This window comes from Pseudochaenichthys georgianus, chromosome 23 (genome assembly GCF_902827115.2).
Source record: "Pseudochaenichthys georgianus chromosome 23, fPseGeo1.2, whole genome shotgun sequence".
NCBI lineage: Eukaryota > Metazoa > Chordata > Actinopteri > Perciformes > Channichthyidae > Pseudochaenichthys > Pseudochaenichthys georgianus.
The window spans coordinates 8,252,145-8,266,793 of NC_047525.1; the positions used below are offsets into that span (position 1 = coordinate 8,252,145).

General features: G+C 39.6%; 1 protein-coding gene across 1 annotated transcript; it reads right to left on the reverse strand.

Moving 5' to 3' along the window:
* Positions 1–124: 124 nt before the first annotated feature.
* On the reverse strand, positions 125–14,165 carry slc6a1l (solute carrier family 6 member 1, like). The gene is made up of 15 exons (XM_034112586.1): positions 13,837–14,165; positions 11,985–12,376; positions 7,736–7,867; positions 6,968–7,068; positions 5,965–6,074; positions 5,728–5,860; positions 4,531–4,665; positions 4,348–4,451; positions 4,138–4,262; positions 3,354–3,466; positions 2,503–2,634; positions 1,917–2,019; positions 1,535–1,635; positions 1,181–1,348; positions 125–736 (listed from the first exon to the last, which is right to left on the reverse strand). The coding sequence occupies exons 2-15, from the start codon at positions 12,223–12,225 to the stop codon at positions 641–643; spliced, it is 1,794 nt and encodes a 597-aa protein (XP_033968477.1). The 5' UTR covers positions 12,226–12,376; positions 13,837–14,165; the 3' UTR covers positions 125–640.
* Between the last annotated feature and the right edge of the window lie 484 nt (positions 14,166–14,649).

Sequence of the window (14,649 nt, forward strand, 5' to 3'; positions counted from 1 at the left end):
ATTGTGTCTCTTTTTCTGTAAATTAATGATCCTAATTTGAGTGTGGGGCTTTGAGGTGATTATAGTTACAAATGTGTTTCTCTTTGTTCCGAGTCTTTTGTAGGTCTGACAAAAAAAACAAATGGATGATCCACATATTTTATTGCCGGAAAAAATATCACAGTGGCTGGTTGGTTCTTTATGCTACCACAAGCAAACCATTTGTGATGCATTACAGTGTTACACCTAGAATCAAGTTTTACCATATTTGTGTTATTTTTCTGTACAACACATTCAAGACATGTGTGGTAAGCTTTTAGACCAAGACAGTGGTTTTGTTGAATGGAAGAGAAAATATACAAGTATAGGAGAAAGATATACAGTTGCATGAATGGTATATTTGTGATATATGTACACAGGTTCAATGCTGATCTATAACATTCAATCAGAGTTTACTTTTTTATTGCAACAGGAAATATTCTATATTCTACATTTATTTTAAAAAGTGTCTCATTATCTTCCAGTTTTCCATAATATGTACGATGGAGAAAATAATGATTGTAAATTGTTGTACAAGACTCCATCTGTTCAATTGTCAAATTCAATGTTGACTATAGTAAGTCCTGGCAGATGGGAATTATTTCAACCTGAACGATCCTGGCTAGACACGAGCTTCGCCCACGCTCCCTGTGTGTGTGAATTCTTCATGCCCCGATGGCTTCTCATCATCCCGCGGTGTTATCATCTTTCGCCAACGCTGGTCAAGTAAAGACAGCAACATCACATTAGCATTAAAGAAACAGGGGAGACAAGGGGAGTCATAAATGGATCAAAATTAACAATGAAATGGTGTGAATGTACATGTGTTTAATTCAAGGAAAAGCAAAGGGAACTAAATATGAAATAGAATCAGATTTTTACAAATGGCCAATGAAAATATGGTTTAGCTGCATGCAAACGCTAACAGAATATTAACTCAGTAACACAGTGCTCACCTTACAATAACATACCTTACTAGTTCAAAACAGAATAATGATTTTTGTCCTTTAGCCAAACCAATTTTGTTATGCTTCTTACTGCATGCTAAATCCCCCCCTGCTTCTTGAACCATATCTCTCCACAATTCCCCCCCCCCCCCCATTTCCACCTGTTAGTATCCTACCTAGACATTAGAAACAGAGACATGTGTAGAGGTGTGTACCTGTTTGATGCTGCCCTTGGTGACAGAGAACATGTAGATGAGATAGCCCGGGATCAGAATCATGGAAGACAAAGCCATGAACCAGCCAATCAACTGGCCCCACATCGGGTACACATACTTCCCCAAGGTCAGAGGGGTCATTTCAATGGCACTGAAGGTAAACACCCCCTAAAAAATGCAATTTTGTTATTTAGTCCATATAATCTGGGCCAGCTACAGAATGCACTAGTGTTGAAGACATCTAGGATTCCCAGAGGAAACCAAGGTATCGATATGATTAATTCAATAAGGGAGAAGATGCCAGTTTGAAAAAAGCAAATGATGGACATTTAATCAATAATCATTCCCGCCTACCAGGCATATCAGCGGAGTGAAGTACTTCCAACAGAGCATCCACCAGCCACATGGCCTATAGCCGATCATGCTCTCAATGTCCTTGTAAAACCTTTCAGCTCCTGTGGAATGAAGAGAGGAAGACAAAAAAAGGAAGTGAGTGTGTTAATGTGGAGATAATTAGCATGAGAGCAAAGCTATATTGGGTGAAAGATCGGGAAGGCTGATTGGACGGAGAGCCTTATCAGAAAAGTTGGAGCAGATAGACTCCCTGTAATTTCCTGTTGCACGGCTACAGTGTTTAGGCCTATTGGAAATCGACATGTTTTATTCGTTAATTTGCTTTTTCTCATTTTATTTTAGATAGGGTTCAAGAGTAGACTGCATGAAATAGATTTCCTACCGTAGATCCAGGAAATGGAAACGGTTTCAAAGAAGACGAGGTAGAGGAGACACATCCCACTGGCAGAGTAGTAATCAAACAGCTTGAACACGTACAGACCACCCTGGGAGGTTTGAACACACAGAGACGCACATATCAGAGGCTGAGGATTAATACACGGTGGTGGCGAAGTCCATAGGGACTCGACTTGGCCACTGGAAGGTCACCAGTTCAAGTCCCGGCAAGACCAAGTGCTACCGAGGTGTCTCTGAGCAAGGCACCGTTCCCTACACTGCTCCCTGGGCGCCGTTCAAAATGGCGGCACACTGCTCCCAACACTAGGATGGGTCAAATGCAGAGAAACAATTTCCCCACGGGGATTAATAAAGTATATCAAAATAAAAAAAATAAAATACATTGATTACAATATGCCTTATGCACACCACAGAATGTTGTGCAATCTTTGTCATAATGCAGCAGAGGTCTCTTTTCTGTATGCGCTTTGAAACATCCACCTTAATACTCACACACATTCTGCAGCACAAAGTATAAGCTAATCTATCGAGATGTACACAACTGTTTCATCCTCCAAGTCGTCTAACAGTACCTGTGTTATGTTGGAGAAGCCGATGATGAAGGAGACGAGGCAGACACAGAGGATGAAGAGCTTCTTCCTCTTCCTCAGCAGCATGGGATACTCATCCATCAGAGATGTGATGAAGCCTTCCACTGTGCAGAACTGATACATGACATCATAAAGAGATATGTGTCAGAAAGTACTGCTGTTTCTTATTAAAACCACTCTTATTTAGCATTGTTAAACTCATGATGGACGTCTTTGACAGTCATCGAGAGCACCAGACACTTTTAAAGGTCCCCTATTATACTTTTTTTCATCAATATATTATAGGTCTCAGATATATTGTGTTTCAGCCCTGTTTCCAAAGTGCTGATTCTCTGTCTGTTACTTTAGATGAAAATAAGGAGCCCCTCCCCACGCCCCTCTGAGAGATATTTGGTTACAAAGAACACAATGGTGCTCTAGGAGGAGATTCAGGTGATAAGGTGGGAGGGGGGGGGGTTACCTTGGTTGGTGATTGGCTAATGGTTACACAAGCCAAAAAAACGTTATGACATCATAACGTGGCCAAAATCTGATCAGCTCATTTTCAGACAGGTTTATAGATAAATGGATCAGGACAAAAATAGAGCTCATATTTTTTCCTGAAACTTTGTGAATCTCTTAACGCAGAGGGGACACATGTTTATGTATAAAACACATGAAAAAGTGGATTTTGCACAATAGGTGACCTTTAATTATGTATGGTAAACTTTGATCGGATAGCTTTTGATGGTATTTAAGAGTAAAGCATGGCTACAGGGTCCATTAAGAACAAAAGTCTTATAAATATATAATCCTATCTGTGTAGCAGCAGGTGAAGTGTGTGCTCTTTGTACCTGACTGTCCAGGCCCAGCATCATGAGCATGGAGAAGAAGAGGATGGCCCAAAGAGAGGACATGGGCAGCTGGGTGACGGCCTGAGGATACGCTAAAAAGGCCAGACCTGGACCTAAATGTCACAAACAAGACAAAACAAATACTTTACAAATGCTTAATCTTAGACATTACACTGTAACCTACTAAAATGCATTAGACTCGATGTATCCATATTCACTCAAATGTGCAGTGAGGTTATTTTGTATTTGTATTTTGACATAACATGTCTGAAGTTTAAAAGACAATTTATTAGCGGTTTATAAAGAAGGATATTGGTTCTATTAGTTTACCATAGCTTAAAGGTAGGGTAGGTAATTCACTTCAGAAACACTTTTTGTTATATTCCATGGAATGCTCTCAACATCCCGATAGCAATGAATAAATTAAATGCTTTGACAATAAATATACAAATATTTCATCTGTGGAAGCCGTAGTACTGTAAAAAGCACGACCAATCATCTGAGCGGGCCCGGCTAAAGTAACTGGATGGCCTACGTGCCTGCCAGCCTTCCATCAGGGCACAAACTTATCTCATGCCCTCATTGGTCATTTGCGCGTCCGTGTGTGTTGGAGGAGGGACTCTGTAAGGAAGTCTTTTTTGTGGCTGCATACTTTTAAATTATAGCGCACTCGAGCTGGTTTCTCCATTCTTACCTACCCTACCTTTAAATCTAAAATGTAATCCCACTGTAACATTGTTAGACTTTGTTTTGCATTGCCAAAGAAGAGAATAGAGCATTGTACCTGATGCTGCCAATTCAGCGACTGGTTTCTTAGTGATATGGGACATGAAGCCTACAATGGAGAAGATGACGAGGCCAGCGAACATGCTGGTGCAGGAGTTGATAGCGCACACTATGAGGGAGTCCCTGAAGAGAAAGGAAAACACTTCACAGTTAGGTGAAAGAACATTACTTGATATGAACAATCGGGATAAAGAAAGCGCGTTCCTACTTGTATACATCGTTGTTGTAGGGGTTGTAGCTCCCCAGTGCGATGAGCGAGCCCAGGCCCAGTCCGTAAGAAAAGAAGATTTGAGTTGCTGCGTCCAGCCACACCTGTCAGAAACACACACACTTCCAGGTTCACGTCTGTTTGTCTTTGATCAGGTTTGTGCGATTGGATGAAACTGTCTACCTCAGAGCGGAGGAGCTTATTGAAGTCTGGAGTGATGTAGAAGCGGATCCCATCTATGGCTCCAGGCAGAGTAACCCCACGGAAGAACAGGATGATCAGCATCACGTAGGGATAGGTGGCTGAGAAGTACACAACCTGAGAGAAACACAGAGGACATTTATCTTTTTAAGAGTTCAAAGGGCATTCATTTCTATTCTAAATCAAACCCATATGTGGCTTTAATGAGGACTACAAAGTCAAGCATACCTGCTTTCAAATTAAAGCCATCTCAGAATCACATGTATTCGTCCATAAGAGGGGATATTTATATTGTTACAACAAAAGCGAAGAGCCAAAAATAGTAAAGATATTAATCAAGAGGCATGAATAAAACATTTAAGATAAAAACAATATACAATACAGTATATACAAATAAGTGTAGAATCCTGTATGATTAAAAAACTCAACAGGAGATGCAAAACTGTCCTTCATTAAGAGTAAAATATGTCCATGCGTTCTCTTTGCCTTGAAGACTTTCCCGGAGCCTTCCGTTTCTGGCCTGCAGCTCTGTTGCATAATCATTATGTTTAATTGGTGCTGTCCGTCACGATTTGGGCCCGGGGGGAATTCATTTTTCTCACTGCTCTCAGATGCCACATTAAAATCCAATTATCCACTAGCAGTGAATGTGTAAATGTGTTTCTGCTCTCCGACATCGCATGGACTTGCTGTCATTTCAAACATCCAACGTTGAGATACATTTTTTTCTTCTAACTCTTTGCTATCCCTTCTAAATCATCCTGAATAATACATTTTGAAACCATGTCTATTTGTAAAATGTTGAGAGAAAGACAGAGTTGACAGCAGATAGAAATACTATCGAAGAATAAATAAATACTAATACATGTCTCTATTATTTATTTAATATATTTAAAGTTGTTGTTCGAATCTGTGGAGTTAATTAACACATCCTCTGATTTGAATGTCATGTGTTCTGCATAATGTGGATACATTTAACTGATGACGGTGATCGACGAAGGGGACATGAAGGACTGGCAATATCCAATGGTTATTGAGAAAACTAAATGTTTTAATCCGATGATGTGCTAGAAGACCATTTGGAAGATCACCGAAGTAGGTACCATGTTTTTTTGTATAACATTTCATGGGAATATGTTAAATAAAGAATAAGGCGGACATGTCAGCACAACATCTGACCTTTCCTGTCCACTCCACTCCTTTCCAGATTGAGAAGTAGACCAGGATCCAGGCCAGCCCTAGGGTGCCCACTAAGGGCCAGCGCAGCTCTCCTGGCTCCTCCAGCCCACTGGACAACTGGTGCATGTTACGCCTGCAGGAACACACATACACACAGATAAGCCAAGGTACTTTAATAATTCTACATATTCTTGCACAGGGCATCTTGCACCCACACACTCCTACTGTATATCTTACTCCCAGAACTCGGTGACAGCACTGGTCAGGTTGGTGGTGTCTGTCAGGCTGTAGTTGCAAAAACATTTTTCTGTGTTCCAAGGGTTATCACAACTTTGCCAAGGCAGCTCCTGCAAACAAAAATAAATGTATGAGTATGATAAATAGCTCTTCAGAAAAAGATAAAGTCACTTCTATCATGTGTCCTTGACTCTCCACAGTTTAGTAGCCTAACTTGGTTTTTGTCCTCCAGATAAAAACATTGAACAATATATTTTGTTATCCTTTCTTCTGAAACCTCTGTCAATTTTCTCCACCAGGCGTCTTTGAGCCGGTCACTCACGATACAAAAGTAAAGAATGTAGATAGAAAGATGTGCAATTGTGGTGTTGATAAACAGGACATGAGATGATGACAGCATTGTTGAAGTGTAGAAACTGAATTTGAATTGTGCCTACCATGCAGTTTCAAAAATACCTTCACCTTGAGCCGGCAACATTTATTTGTTGGCCAATTGGTGGCAGCAGAAACACGCTTTAAACACTGACATGACACTACTGTGTACAAGAAGGTACCATAGTCACTTTATCAGAGATTTTCATGGCCTCATGAGAGCCAAGAGAGTGAACCCAAACAGCAAAATTGTAAGAGACAAAACTCTCCCTGTTTTAATTTCAGCACTTAAATCTTTGAATTAACAAAATGGGAAACATTTACAGAATCTGTGGGACTGCAATTGATTGTTGTATTCATCATTGAGTCATCTGATATGTAAATTAATACTACATTGGTCTATAAAATGTATCCCAAACTCCCTAACTATATTACATTTCCTGTCCTGTTCAAACTGTCCCATTTGAGAAGCCTGAACTATCACATGTTTGCATGGGAAATCATCCATTAAACATGTTTTTTAATAACTTCTTTGCAGTTTAATATGCTGTTTATCAAATCATTATAATCAGTTTAGCAATGCTTAGAATATACACAACTTTAGTTACTCCCAAATGATTATGCAACATACCGAACCAAAGGAGTTGAATAAGTAGTAGAGTGCCCAGGCGATGATGACAATATAGTAGATGTTGAGCCAGAAGGCCAGAACCACTGAAGCTATACCAACACCTGAAGAAGAAGAAGGAGGCACAGACATCAGCATTTTACATTACAATGTGTGAGAAGTCAGCAAAACATGCAAGGAAAAATGTAACAAAATAAGTAAGGGGTGCAACAAACTCTCTCCTCAGTCACTCAGCATGTGAGTTATTATAGTCATCATGTTTATGTTCCTATTCCTAATGTGTACTTGCCCTTGGCTTTGAGTATTAGTTTGCACAGCACACTCACTTTCATATAGCGATCTGTGCTGGCGGGAGATAAAATGCGCTTCACTCGAGCCATTTGAGCTTTGAGGCAGTGTTATGATTGCTACCACCAAGAAATCACTGCAAAATATTGTTAAATGAAAAACGTTGTTCACAAAACGTTTTTTTCTAGCTTTTGTGTTTATGCTGCTCTTTGGTGTCTTTGTTATTTTTTTGTGACTGGTGCAATTGCACGGGGAAAGGGCTTGATGTCAAGTGAAAATATTGGTGGAGAGTGTCCTTCAAGGTCAATTTTGAACTGTGTGTGTGTGACCGATATATATGTGCTACTAATAAACAAAGCTTAGTGGTAAGTGCATATTCTTGGTAGCATACAGTTTATTTAGGATGTTCAAAAGCATGTCGTTAACTCAAAATATGTGTACCGTACATTCGAATGATATAACAGTTTTTTTTTTATATCTTACCTTTCATCATAGGGACTAGTTTCCACACACCCATTCCTCCCACTGAGGTGAACTGTCCAAGAGACGTCTCCAGGAAGAAGAGAGGTATCCCAGCAAACACCAAGGTCAAAAAGTAGGGGATCAGAAAGGCCCCTATAATCATCACAAAGGAGACAAACAAAACATGCTTGGTAAGATAATGTAGACAGCAATAAGAAGGATTGAGGGTTTCATGTCAGAATGATTTAACTTGGAATGCCTATTATAATATCATTATAAAGGGGAAGCTATTAAATTAGAAACAATTAAGTTTAATTGTACATTTCTTTAAAGGTGGGGTAGGTAATTTGAGAAACCGGCTCAAGATACACTTTGTTATATTCCATGGAATGCTCTTAACATCCCGATGGCAATGAATATCTTAAGTGCTTTGACAACAAATCCATAAACAAATGTCATCTGTGGAAGCTACTGTAAAAAGCACGACCAATCATTTTTGTCGGCCCGGCTAAAATAACTGGATGGCCTACCTGCCTGTCAGCCTTCCATCTGTGCACAAACCGCACAAACCAACACACTCTCACTCCCTAAGCGTCCAATAGCGACGTTTGGTCAGTGTCCGTGGCGTCCAATTGTGACGCTCCTAGGCTCCTTCAGCGTCATAAACGGACGCAAATAGCTTTCAACTGATTGCAATGTATTCCCATCTGCGTCGGGATTTGACGCTCATGGAAGCACTGCATTCGTTTATGTCGGCTGCCCTTAAAGGCAATGTGAGCGTCCATTCCCATTGGATAACGGAGAATTGTACACCCGGAAGTAAGTATTCCTCTTACTGTCGATTGATTTTACAGTGATATCTGCACTACTCATAGACTAAAAAACACCAGATTATCCTTGTTAATTACATAACATTGATTGGTTTAAATTGTGTGCAATGCTTTTGTATTTTTCCCCTTCGATTCGGAGAAACAAATATTTTTTCTGAGTAAAGGATGGCAGAAGACACTACACTACCCAGAATCCCCAGCTATCGTTTGGACTACACCATGTGCTCTGTTTGACAAACCCCGTTTTTTTCACAATTCATTCGATGGCTGGCGTCTGTCACGTGATCTTCACATTTCTCCCTGCAGAAAAAGAAAACATGGCCGAACTTCGTTTTATTCTCGGTGGAAAATGCCTATTTTAAACTTAGTTTGGCCATTAAAATGCGTTTTGATGTCATTTGATGCGAGAAATATGAGTTGTTATTTCAGATTATGTGTGTAGTGGATGTACATGATCTTTAGTTTGCTAGTTATTACGAAGATTATTTCAGGAAATCGCGACGTTTTCATTGTTACCAAGGTGGTTGCTAGGGACGCTGCTATCGATATTATTGTTATGTTGTGTAACTGTTTAATGGTGTTATCTTTATTGCTACCCCCTTCCCCGTCAATGTATAGTGTTGGTCCACAGCGCAAACATATTAGTTTAACAAAATCCGCATCTAAAGATAGCCTACGTTATTTTCCCCTGTGCAATTCCAGTCTCACATCTCACCGCACATCGTCATTAACAAATACCGGAAACAGACCGAAAACATTTTTAAAAAAAAATAATAATACTTTATTCCGAGTGTACTTGCTTTTCTCTTTGAAAGTCATCACATAACGGCATTGTAATACACGGTTCGGCTGCATTAAATATTACATATCTGCCGTAGTTCTGTATTTATAGAGCCCTGATGAGAAGACAAACATGAGGAACTGAAAACATGAGGAACTGAAAACGTGACGTGGATCATAAATATATCAGCCATTAAACAACATATTACATTTCTTTTCACACAATACGTCTCCTTGCAGTATCAACACTAATTCAGCTCACTTTTATATTTGATCCAATTGGTAGATAGGCTGTATTTACACCATAAAGGTGCACAGCTGATATAAAGGGACACCTGGTGGTTAAAGCATGTTATTGAATTTAATTATTTGTATTATTAGATATTAATACGATCCCTATAAAGTATATTCATTACTCGTTATTCTCTACTAATAGTTAATTAAAGACTGTATATAATGACTATTTTGCACATCCCTTTCAAGATTTTCTAAGGTTTATTGACATATCATATAGGCCTACACAACTGTGGTGTAGTTCTGCACTGAATGAAAAACTTGGGTTGCAGGTTCCTCAATAGTGCATTACAAGACATCTATCAATATGTGTGCATACCTCCAGCAATGTTAACTATGTTGAAGCACTCATTTTAACTGATATTATACATATGTATTATACTCTTATAAGATGTATGTAGATATTTCATCTCCGGCCTTGTCAGGTATTGAACAATCAATAAATAAAGAACACAGAATTGTTGAATATAAAACACAGAATTTGTGTGATTATACTAAATGATTTTCAAATAAACTGCATATTTAACTGTTACACATGCTGATGTAACGCAAATGTTCCAACTTGGGATCAATAAAGTATATCTTATCTTAAGCTGATCGATGGCTACTGCCATATTTGCTAAATGTGCCACTGAACCTTGACAAGTGCATGTTTCAGGCTTATCAATTAATGTAATGTAATGTTATCACAGGGGTCACACACATAAGACCAGCTGTTAAATAAAGCTCTTCTGACCTTAGCTGGCATGTGGGTATATATATTAATACTGCCCATAATGGGCACAAGCAATTTTCACCCATTTATTAATTATATGTTTTAAATGTGAGTGTTTCCTGTCCCCTAAACCTCCAGGGAAGTACACAGTTTAATACTGGCAACTTCTTATTATGGGAAATACGAAAACGTCTTTTAAAACTACAACTCCCAGTAGGCTAGAGACGTGCCATAGAGAACATGTTGCGAAACAGAATAGCCAGCATGTGTAGTTCTGGGGACGGGGTGGGGGAGGGGGGGACGCGGTGGACCCGTTAAAATCCAGTTTTGGACAGTCTGCCGTGGTTCCATCCCATTTCAAGTGCTGTTCGAGAATCGGCTTAACCCTCGGAGCACACTCTCCAATCACAGAGCTTGAGGACTATCAGGGGGTTTGTCAAACAGAGCACATGGCGTAGTCCAAACGATAGCTGGGGATTCTGGGTAGTGTAGTGTCTTCTGCCATCCTTTACTCAGAACAAATATTTGTTTCTCCGAATCGAAGGGGAAAAATACAAAAGCATTGCACACAATTTAAGCCAATCAACGTTGTGTAATTAACAAGGATAATCTGGTGTTTTTTAGTCGATGAGTAGTGCAGATATCACTGTAAAATCAATCGACAGTAAGAGGAATACTGACATCCGGGTGTACAATTCTCCGTTATCCAATAGGAATGGACGCTCACATTACCTTTAAGGGCAGCCAACACAAACGAATGCCGTGCTTCCATGAGCGTCAAATCCCGACGCAGATGGGAATACATTGCAATCAGTTGACAGCTATTTGCGTCCCTTTATGACGCTGAAGGAGCCTAGGAGCGTCACAATTGGACGCCACAGACACTGACCAAACGTCGCTATTGGACGCTTAGGGAGTGAGAGTGTGACTCGCTGTAATGTAATATTGGGAAAATGGCATCTCTATCACCAATTTGTTAAACCACAGCTCCTGCCGGAAGACGTACTTTATTATTATATTCATATCATTACATGAAAAATGCTGGAAGGCAGTGTTTAAGTGTATAAGGGGCTTATCGTTTGGAAGAGTCGGCAAAAGGAAAGAAGAGACATGCATGTACTATTCTTAGACTAAGCAAATGCATTTTGTTTCACACAATTTACTGTGGTGAGCATTGGTTTGGCAGCACACATGCTCTCTGCTAGCTAGTTTAACAGGCTGTTTTATTTGGAAGCTCATTGGCATGCTAGTTAGCCCGACATATTGTTAGCCTTACTTGGTGCGGTAGATATGAGTATAGTTGTTATTGCTAGCTACAATTAAGTAGCTGACTAACTAATTGTCTAATAGGCTTTAGCAGCAATGATAGCTAGCTTACTATAATGTTAGCTGGTTGTAATTGGGTAGCATGCCCATATGGGGCTCATGGTGGGCATAGTGTACATAACAACAGGGCTTCCGTAGTATTTGACACTGCTGTCACATTTTACTTTGTATGTATAACTGTTGTGGCTTTCAACACATATCAATACAATTATTTTCATCCCTAACATTAAATACGTGTGCTTTCAAAGTATTGAGTATCTTATCAGAATTAACCTTAAACTGACTTAAGATATTTTGGTTCCCTCAGTCTCACGATAGCACATACCTCCTCCATTCTTGCCACAAAGATAAGGGAACCTCCAGACATTTCCTAGGCCTATGGCGTATCCCACACATGACAGGAGGAAATCAAACTTTCCCTTCCAGCTTCCCCTGTCAGGTGGCTCTTCTTTTTCCTTCTTTTCATCACCAGGGGGCGCCACAATATCCAGCTCCTCAAAGGGAACTGCTTGTGTGACCTCTGTTGGGGAGTTTAAGTCCACTGTACTCTTCCCAGTCTTCCCCATGGTGGAACCACTACAGACCAGTGGGGTCAGTAAATCACGCGGTCCACACGGCCTGTAATGGTGACGAATAACAGTCTGTTACTGTCCGGCTGTGCCTCTCACACTGAGTTTGGTTCTCCACTTGACAGATTGAGGACAATGTGCAGAAAAGCTGTAAAGAGAGCGAAAATACAACAGTTCAGAGGTGTTTTGTGAATTATTCATAGGCAATATTGAACACTTTTGCTGTGATTGACTGTGTTAAAGAAGGGGAACAGTCCTTAAATTACAATTTACTGAGGCATTTAGAAGGTGTTTTACAGCCCTTATGAGCTTTGGTAATCCTGAATGAAGGTTATACATTTGATTTATGGATGTCTGCAAACCAAGTTAAAAAAATCATAGCACGAGCACCATTGGCCTGATATGAGCAGTGGTGCAATCCAGATCATCCTTGAGAACATTTACATTTTAAAATTTGACTGACTACGCCAGTAAAGTTTGTGGTGAGTCGCAACAATACCAAAAGACAGGAAAATGCATGTAAAACATGGAGGAAAATAGCACTAGGGCTCCTCTATGTGTTGTCCACAATACTGCTCACACACAAGAAAACATCAAACGGTATTGCAACAGCTGAGTAAAGTCTTTTTCTATAGTTATAAAGCCATTTACTGCCTATTCAATAATCAGATGGTGTGGAAGTTCATTCGGAGGAAGTTGTTCATAATTACAAATATTGATTGACCCAGAAAGTTTAACAAATCACTCCATCAAGAACCAGTTGGAATCCCTAAAAGACCAAAGAGCTCCGAATCAGCAGTATCACGCTGAGCTTTCTCATTGCATTACTTTTCTGCATATCAATCCTGTTGGACTGATTCATTACGCATGCTGTACTTAATTTTCTGTGCTTTTTATTGCTTCATTCATTGTGTTGTTAAATTCGAAGCATTCAATGTATATTCATGTACAATTAATTTATCATGAGAAAACGTTGCATAATTTAACAGATGCATCATTCATGCCTTTTAGACTTTGATGCTGTTGATTAAATGAATTATTGGCAGAGTGTACTTTATGCAATCGACACAGATTATTCATATAAGGTCCAATGTATTAGAAAAAGTAGTAACAGTAACAGTTACCGTGATGTATACAATAAATAAACCATGATCAAAACTATTATCTCCCGTTTGCAATGCGTTATATCCCCCACACTGTGTAAAAGTAATGAACTTCAATCGAGCACAATACTGTGAAATGATCAAAAGTTTACTTTTTTAAATAGTTGTCAAGGTGAGTATCGGATTGAAAAGCACATCATTACCCAACACATCACAGATTCCCTTCGACAATGTCATGCATTTCGATTGAAAGTAAATCCTGCTGATTTCTGTCGGCGGAGACTTAGATGACTTTTTTTACAATGCCTTTCAAACGATTTGTTCCTCTCAACCTTTACTAACAAAGTTAAAGTATTCTAATGTATTCATTTATTTGATAAAAGTATCTGTTCATTTAACTACAAACATTTTTTTAATCTCTGATTTATGGACAAAAAAACAACTTAACTTACTTGATGAGGGACAGTTGTAAAGGACAAAGGAAGGGGAATAAGGTGAATCATACCTGAGATATTTCCAAGTCCTCTGTCAGGTCATCAGCTTTGGTTCATACAGCGGCACCAAGTCTTTAAACCTCAATTTATCATCCAAAAAGAAAAAAGATCATCTTTGAGTCAGCTGTGAAAAGCTTCCAGGCTTGAGGGAAGCCAAAATGTGTCTGCTGCCTGAAAAGCCCTTTTAGATGTTGCACATCCTGTTTACTGTATATTGAGGAGCTGTGGTTGTTCCTACAGCTGCTATCGAGTTCTTGATAATAAAGTTCGACCTGTGTGTCTGCTTTGATTACTTTTCAGTTCTGACTAGTGAGGCCCCGGGGCCATGGGGGATATGTCAATCGCCAACTCTGGTGGGGAACACTTGCAGCAGAAAGTGTGTGTGTGTTTGTGCTTTGAGTGTATGCGTTTGTTGCGATAGCCGAGGTCAGCTCTTGCCAAAATTGTTACCATGGTATTTCCCCAACAGAAAGGGGCCTGATCAGTGAAAGGGCTGGTGGAGTTTCGGAAAATGAAACGAGCAATGGCAGCTGGCAAAGATCCTGAAAATGTAGGACGACAAATACAGTCATGCCAGCAATCAGTTTATAAAGTTACCTAATAGTCATCCTCAATGTGCTCATTTAAAGGTTTGGAAGGAACTGTATGACAGATCTAAGTGTATGAGTGCAAAACAATATCAATTTATTTGCAAACTCTACACACAATTCATATTTCGTTGTTGACGTGAGTAGTAGTGAGGCATTTCCAGCTTGTAGGGTTTTCTGTCCCATTGACTCAGGCGTCATAATGAGACCGTGTTCTTAATTTAAAAACATGTGCAC

What these genes read in the sequence shown, in the direction of transcription:
- slc6a1l (XM_034112586.1), bottom strand. Translation starts at nt 12,225, where the DNA reads ATGGGGAAGACTGGGAAGAGTACAGTGGACTTAAACTCCCCAACAGAG. An exon ending in GCTGTCACCGAGTTCTGGGA is followed by an intron (nt 5,861 to 5,964) that starts GTAAGATATACA and finishes GTGTTCCTGCAG; the next exon opens with GCGTAACATGCACCAGTTGT. An exon ending in TCACTCCGCTGATATGCCTG is followed by an intron (nt 1,349 to 1,534) that starts GTAGGCGGGAAT and finishes TGCATTTTTTAG; the next exon opens with GGGGTGTTTACCTTCAGTGC.